The following is a 7,827-nucleotide window of genomic DNA, read 5'->3' as shown; positions in this document are numbered from 1 at the left end:
AGTGCAACGTTCGGGAGAAAACTTTATGAATGCCAGCCACTCCCCTGCTCTTCAGAAAATCTCAGTGGCTCCCCACCAAGTACTTCTTTTTTTTTTTTTTTGGAGAGGTTTTTGCTATAGGGTGTGTGTACTCTCCAGACAGACAGAGAGAGACAGAAAGACAGAAAGTGAGAAATCACCCCCCAGGGGGGATGGCCACGCCACAGTCCCTTCTCCTCCATTCTCCTCTCGGGATCTTGGGCACACACGCACACGCGCCTGCTGTGCGTTTTAAGCCACCGGGTCCGGGACTTGAACTGCGATCGACTATGTGAGTCCAGCGACATAGCCATTACGCTAACTGCTGGTCCCCCAAGTACTTCTTGTTTCTACTGAAGAACCTAGGAGCAGAAGGGTACGAACAGGGCTTTTCAGTCACACAGCCTGGCTACAAATAGCCTCCGTGACCTTTTCTGTTGCTCAGGCACCTGATTTTAAACACGCCTATTTGACACGTTAGTCCAAAATACGTATCTAAGCTTGATGTTATATTATTTATTCCATTTAGCAATTCTAGAAATTGTGCCAGGCCCATTCTATTGGTCTGAGCATCTATTAGCACTCCGAAAACACTCCAGGGTGAAGAACCTTACTGAAGCACAGGCTCTTAGCCCTTCCTACTTTTAAACTCTCACAACCCTCCTTCATATTCCTTAAGTTCCAATTCAGTGGCCATTTCTCCAGTGTCAAAACTCACAACTGTTTTTTGTTTTGTTTTGTGAAAAGAGATTTTTGCATGTGCGTTCGCCAGAGAGACAGAGACAGAAAGCGAGAAATCACCACCACCCCCAGGAAGGATGGCCACACCATGACCCTTTCTCCTCCATTCTTTTGGGGTTTGGGGTATGCACACGCATGCACCTGGCATGAGTTTTAAACCACCGGGTCCAGGGCTTGAACCGCAGTCAACTATGTGGGAGCCCAGTGATGTAACCATTATACCATCTGCCAGTCCCCACAACTGTTCTTTTCTTTTTTTTTCCAGATAAAAAATACTTTATTATAATTTTAACCACAGAACTCCAGTCTGAATATAATTAAACACACTCACACAAAACCCACTGATCTCTGGAGTTGTTCTCCATACCCACTAAAAATTTGGCCAATGAATTATGTCTCAGATAATTTTCCAGTTCAATCCCATACACCTACTTGGAATAAATGGAGGGGCTAGTCTTTTGGTTTTTGTCCACGGTTCCAAAGTACTATTACAGGCAGAATATTTGTTGTAAAAGATCATTTTACTGAGTTAGAAAACAGCTAAGAATAAGAATGCTACATGCTTCATTCTGGGTATAGTTAAAATGTGAATTTGTATGCATTCTGTCCTGAAGACTTTGTTCTCTCATTATGGTTTTTCTCTTTCTATAGGGGTTGCCTTACCACACTGCATAAAAATATATCTTCTATTCAGTATCACTCTGGTTAACAGGTGTTCACATGAATGGTGATGCTACATTTTAGGTTACTGAGTCTATTACTGAGAATTCTGAACTCTGGGGTTATAACTCTAAATAAATATTTCAAGGTAAGGAGACAAGTTACTTGGCTGATTAGTGGAATGCTTAATCCTCTTTCTAAAATCATAACTGCAATGTGGACTATTTCGTGCTGTACTCCAAGACAAAAACCAAGTCACCTACATCTACGAACGATTCACAGAGCACCGCTTTCTACGTCTCCCTTATTGCTCAGAATGATGCCAGCGCCTCATCAACGAGGCTGGGGTTACTTGGTACTCAGGTAGCAACAGTCACAAGGCCTAAACTTGGTTAATACCAGTTCTTTAAACACGATGATACTAAGATGGAGAGCGGTATTCTGAGAAAGCAAGGACACAGAAGCTGGGACAAGCTGAGAGCCGAGGGTCCCAGCATCATAGACTCAGGTGATGCTATAAACTGTGAATACTGAAGCCGGCAATCTTCTGAAAATCTCACACTCATCTTCAAAACCTATAAATGCCTTTTTTTCCTAACCAGGAAGTCAGGGATAGGGGAACATCTCATATTATCGCCCACCAACACATTCTTCTTAACAGTAGTGAGGAGATTTAAAACACATGAAGAGTGTTTCTCGAGACATCCGTTCTCAGGGATAGACCACAGCAACAAAAACTTTGCGGCCTGGGTTTGTTCTAAAGTCTATCTCAAAGACAAGGACAACCAGCTTGCATGAGGTACCAAGACAATATTCTGACAAAAATATTTTCACTTCCCAAAGTTATATTGTCTTCAACTATATTATATAACTGATCCTTTTTCTGTCAGTTAAATATAAAAAAGGAAGCATTAAAAAAAGACAACCTCCAGAATGAGTATCTGTGTGGTATGAAGATAGAATGTTGGTTGTTTATCATTCAGGACAATATATGAAATCAAAAGGTTTGCAGCTGCCTCTCCAGTCACGTCTTTCAAAGGTCCTCCTCTCCTTTCACATGAATCCATCTGAATCATTGCCATCCTGAGTTGAAGACACAGTCTCTACTTTCATTAGTGATGAATAGCTCCTAGGTTCATCCATTTCCTTCTTTTTCTTCATTTCTTCTTTTTCTTTCCTTTTCATTTCTTGAATCTGGGCTTTTTTCTCATTCCTTTCTTCCCGGTCTCTGCATTCTTTCTCTGCTGCTAGATCTGGGAACCGCTCTTTTTAACCGCTCTCCTTTGGTGTTTTCTAATCGGTTCAGGATCTCATTCACTTTCTTCTCCACTGTCACAACTTTTACATCCTTCTGCCTGTGAAAGCCTATCTGCCCCACATCCATGTCAGCTGTTTTCTTCAGGTTAGACCACGGCGTATATACCACATTTTAACGCTGTTCATCTTGCAGCCTTGAATACTACTGGCCTTCACAAGGTGAGCACAGTCCATCAGCACTTCTGGAATGTCTTCTATCTTCTCTCCCTTATGTAATCGAAGGTATACATGAGCCGAAGAGAGTTTGTCCACGTGAAACCAAGTATCTTCGGGCCAGCCATACTTTATTAGAGCTTCATTTTCATATTTATCCTTTCCCATGTAAATAGTGTAAGCAGATGAATTAATGCCGCTGCTGGTGAAGTGGAAGACCATGATCCTGGCGGCCGCGCGGCGACCCCAGCACCAAGCAATAGCACTCCACCCATGGACCTCTGGCTACCAGGAGCCCCCGACTGCCTCCCCACAACTGTTCTTTTGACTCACGCTGTTCCCTATGCTTCACATGCTTTTCCTACTTTCAGGAGTCATACTCAGCATTCACGGCCCAGTTAAGTCAATTGCTCTGAAAAGCTTTCCCAGACGCTCTCACACAGGGTAGTCTCCCTCCTTGAGGTTCACACAAGATAATAAAGTACACTATATTGTAATCCCTTGTTTCCATTTTTGTTCTACGCCTTTGAATAATCCATGTTTTCCCTTTCCAGTCCTAGCACCTTGGATAGGATCTGAAGCACATAATATTCCCACTGGTAAACACATTTCAGCTGCCAAAAAACAGGGGCTCGTGCAGGAGGACGGCCTGAAGTTCCTGTCTTAAGAACTACGTGTTCTGTCTTCTCATTCCCATGGCACTTTCCAGAAACCATACATAGTCAGACTTACTGGGAGTCTCATAAATTAGAAGTAGTGCATCCCCACTTGAGGATGACACTTAAGGAGGGACATCCATTCTGGAAGAAATTTATTTATGATTTTTCTATTAACACACATTGGGACTTTGGTCATGAAAAACATTTTTTAAAAAGCGAGGCTTTTTGGATTTTTGTGTTTCAAGGCAAATGAACATTTATTCCATGTTTTTGACCTCAAATCCCTGTCAGATCGACTACCCTGGTGGACTGACTAGATGAGACCGTGGGCCCTATAATACCTCTTCCTTTTCTGAGATTCTCTGTGGCTTGTCTCTTTGATGTCCTATTATGAAATCCCTGTGCTGTGTGAGGCTATAACAATACTGAAGGGTATTCCATCATTCCTATTCAAACTTCTTTGTCATAGAAGGTCAGCTAATGCGCCTATACAAACTCACCTAGCAGATTACACATCAGACAATGTCCGCAAAACTTAGCTCTCTTTGTTTTACAGAAGAATTAAAGTTCCAAAATATGTACAAAAGTATCTTCCGTTTCCAACTTGGTTTCTTCCCAGCTTTATACAAAGCAGTCTCATTCATACATTCTTTTTTTTTTTTTTTTTGAGAGTTTTTCACTATAGGGCGCGTGTGCTTGCCAGACAGACAGAGAGAGCCATAGAGACAGAAAGCAAGAAATCACCCCCCCAGGGGCGATGGTCACGCTGCAATCCCTTCTCCTCCATTCTCCTCTCAGGATCTTGGGCACGCACACACATGCGCCCAGCGTGAGTTCTAAGCCACCGAGTCCAGGCCGCGAACTGCGGTTGACTACGTGGGAATCCAGCGACATAGCCATTATGCTAACTGCTGGTTCCTTCATTCATACATTCTTCACCAGCTACAACCAAGTGCTGTGTCTTCCACTGTATCTCTAAAGCTGGAAGGTTCTGGTCAAGTCTTCACATGTTCCAAGTTCCAAAAAACAGCAAAATACAACATCATGCCTAACATCTTAAATAACACAGTAAAGGAACAAATAAATGTGACCACTGAAACAACTTTGAATTAAGTCCCATTTCTCTTGAGTATTTCCCCAACAAAAGTTATCTTTCCAAAACCAAATGCATTTGATGATCTAAACCCATATCAAGGTCACCAACCACTGACCATAAAAAAAATCTGTTATGTGAGGGTAAAAAAACATACAAATGCAAAATAGACGAAATGACAAGCTCTTTCCGTTTCGTGTGTCAGTCCTTCCTTACCAGTTGGCCAGAGTCCGTCAGCTGTGAACCTAAGGCACGACTGGAAGAAATTTATCACCAAGACATTGAATCTCAAGATTTTCATATCCCAATGTTAAAAAAGGAAATGTTCATCGTCCATAAGAATGCCACTTCTGGGGCCAGCAGGTAGCATGGTGGTTGAGGCGTTGGACTCGCACAGGACTAATTGCAGTTTGAGTCCTGGACCCAGCCCGCTTTCCCACTTTCCTCTCTCTGTTTCTCTCTGTTCAAACTAAAAATAGTAATAATAATGACAATGAGTAAAGTTAAATAATTCCTCTTAAAAAGAAACAAAAGAATGACAGTTCTTTCAGACAAGGTGATTTGATATATCTACCTTCTAGAAAGACCTAGAAATTTCTAGTAATTGTCTCTGGCTTTACACTTTTCTATTTCTCTTGGTTTTCACCCTCCATGGTTTAGGTTTCTTTGGATTCCTCCAATGCCCTTAGTGCCCAGGCAAATCTACCTCTGGCAACTATATCCTATTAAAATTGACCTTTATAAGGCCAGCGGGTTAAGGTACTAGACTTAGACAACTGCAGTCTCAGACCTGGACTCAATTTCTTGAAAATCATACCAGGCATGTATGTGTGCTCAAAGTCCGAAGCAGAGAATGGAGGAGAAGGGATTGTGGAGTGGCCTCCCCCAGGAGGTGATTTCTCACTTTCCCTCTCTCTTGTTTCTTTCCATTAAGCTCACATGTCCCTGCAGTAAAAACCTAAAAAAAAAAAAAAAAAAAATTAATTGACTTTTATGTTTCACAAACATAAAGTTACTTCAAATTTTTTCTAATTACCAGTGTGTGTGTGTATGTTGGGGGGCACACACACACAAAACCCTGCTAGCAGTTAACAAGTCTAACACACATTTATTTCCCTCTCAACCCCAACTTTGCTCCCAATGTCCAATATCTGATGTGATAAAATATGAGAGTCGCTTCTAGAACATTGCTTTCCTAAAAATAATTATTTAATTTGCTGTAAGGCACATGCACTCAGCAGAGAGAGACAGAAGGGGGAAAGCAAGAACGCAAGTCATCACCAGTTTCAAATTACCAACGTGAAAAGCAATTTACATGCCATCCACGAATACATGCCAAGTTAAAACCTGGGCAAGCCTTTATTTTCCCTCCCCCCACCTCCGATCCCGAGTAGATCTTTAGTAAATAATTTCCCTCGAGGATCAACCAAGTTTCCAGCAACTACCAGACTTCGGGCCAGCTCGCGCTGGTTTCCGACCTCACCGCCGATCCTGCTTCAAGACGACTCGCTCTTCTCTATCCGCCGGACCAGCTCGACCAACATCTCTGCCATCTTCGCGATCTCCTTGGCCTTCTCCTCGGCCTTCTCGCACCTTTTCGTCACCCTGCCCTCGCCTCCATCATTTGGGTTCTGAAGATGATTGAGGGCGCTCTCCTCCGAGGCCTCCACCTGCGTCTTGATCTGGATGAGCATATTGTCCATCTCCCACAACTTGCTCCGGTTCCGCATGTACGCCCGCCCGTGCTCGCGGGTCAGAGACGCGATGTCCTCCCGCATCTCGTTGATGACGGGCAGCAGAAACTGCTCGAAATCCTCCTCGGGCTCCAGCACCTCCACCTCCTGCGGTGCCTCCACCTCGTCGACGTCCAGGGGCCTCATTTTGTCCTGCCAGCCAGCCCTGGGCGTGTTTGCGGCCCTTTCACGACACGGCCGGACCCCCTTTACGGTCGTCCTTCTGGGAGGACCGAGGCGCGGGTGGGCGCGCGCGTAGAGGCCTCGGGAGCGCGCACGCCCCCCACTGGGGGCTCCCCGTGTCCTGACAGCGTTCTTGGGTTACTGCTCTTAGGCCTAAGTGGTTGGCCGGACGCAGGTTTGCGCGCCGCCTCCTCCAGACTTCCTTCTGGATAGCGTTTGCTTTGACCGCCCCCGCCCCCCCTTTTTAAGTAAAGGCGATTCTCCTTACCCCATGTTTGAGTAAGACTGGCCAGAGTTCGTGGCGCTTACGTACAGGTTAATTTGAATGCACCGAGCGCTCACAGCAAACCTATGGGACAGGTGGACAACTGGCTAAACGCTGTGCTTATGAGTCAGGATTTGAACTGAGAGCAGTTTGAGTCCATGGTCCCCGGTTTACCACGCATGCTCCCTCCTCCCCACAGAGCCCTTACCACCAGAACCAAGGGTGTCAATAGCCACTTCCTCTTGCTCCCACTGCGCCCTCTCATGCTCTTATTCGTAGGGAATTTCTCTCTTGCTGGCTTGGGTTGCTCTGGTCAGTCCTCAGTCTGTCTTCACTGTAAGATCCTCGAGGCAAACGATTGCTTCTGATTTGGTTCTGTCCTCAGACTGTCCTGGTGGCCCAGCAGCAAGTGGGCCTTAGGAGATGCTTTGGAGAGAAGATGTTCTGGAATATACAACTGCTTCTGGAGGGTGGGCTTTGGTTCGTTTACCTCTGTGCTTCCACCATTCACAGGACCTGAAAATCGGTAGACTCAATGTTGCTTAATATTTATTTAACGAGTGTATTTTGATTGACAATCTTATGCCACTGTGGAATGAAGTCTATTTCTAGGCTTGTTCATAGGATGCCACCCTAGCAGTAATGAAGGGTGGAGAAGATCTCCTTTGCCCAAGTGCTGCAGATAGAGTTTCATTTTTCCAATCTGATAAACACCAATGTCCTAATCTGAATATTTGTCAGAAGGAAGAGGCATTGGGAACCAGCAGTTAGCGTAATGGCTATGTCGCTGGACTCCCACGTAGTCGACCGTGGTTCATGTCCCGGACCCGGTGGCTTAAAACTCACGCCGGGTGCGTGTGCATGTGTGCCCAAGATCCCAAGAGGAGAATGGAGGAGAAGAGATTGTGGTGTGACCATCCCCCCTGGGGGGTGATTTTTCGCTTTCTGTCTCTCTGTCTCTCTCTGTCTGTCTGGCGAGCGCACGCGCCCTATAGCGAAAACCTC

The 7,827-nt window shown here is 44.9% G+C and overlaps 1 protein-coding gene and 1 pseudogene across 1 annotated transcript; both read right to left on the bottom strand.

The window, feature by feature from the left end:
• Positions 1-2,456: 2,456 nt before the first annotated feature.
• Positions 2,457-3,134, bottom strand: LOC102498100 (coiled-coil domain-containing protein 25 pseudogene; annotated as a pseudogene).
• Positions 3,135-5,925: 2,791 nt separating this feature from the next.
• LOC102497692 (MORF4 family-associated protein 1) lies at positions 5,926-6,536 on the bottom strand. The gene has a single exon (XM_006153651.2). It carries the CDS (start codon positions 6,519-6,521, stop codon positions 6,138-6,140), a length of 384 nt encoding a protein of 127 aa, XP_006153713.1. The 5' UTR covers positions 6,522-6,536; the 3' UTR covers positions 5,926-6,137.
• Positions 6,537-7,827: the final 1,291 nt, after the last annotated feature.

This window comes from Tupaia chinensis, unplaced genomic scaffold, assembly GCF_000334495.1.
Source record: "Tupaia chinensis unplaced genomic scaffold, TupChi_1.0 Scaffold000384_1, whole genome shotgun sequence".
In the NCBI taxonomy this organism is placed as follows: Eukaryota; Metazoa; Chordata; class Mammalia; order Scandentia; family Tupaiidae; genus Tupaia; species Tupaia belangeri.
This window is presented reverse-complemented; position numbering and strand designations above follow the sequence as displayed.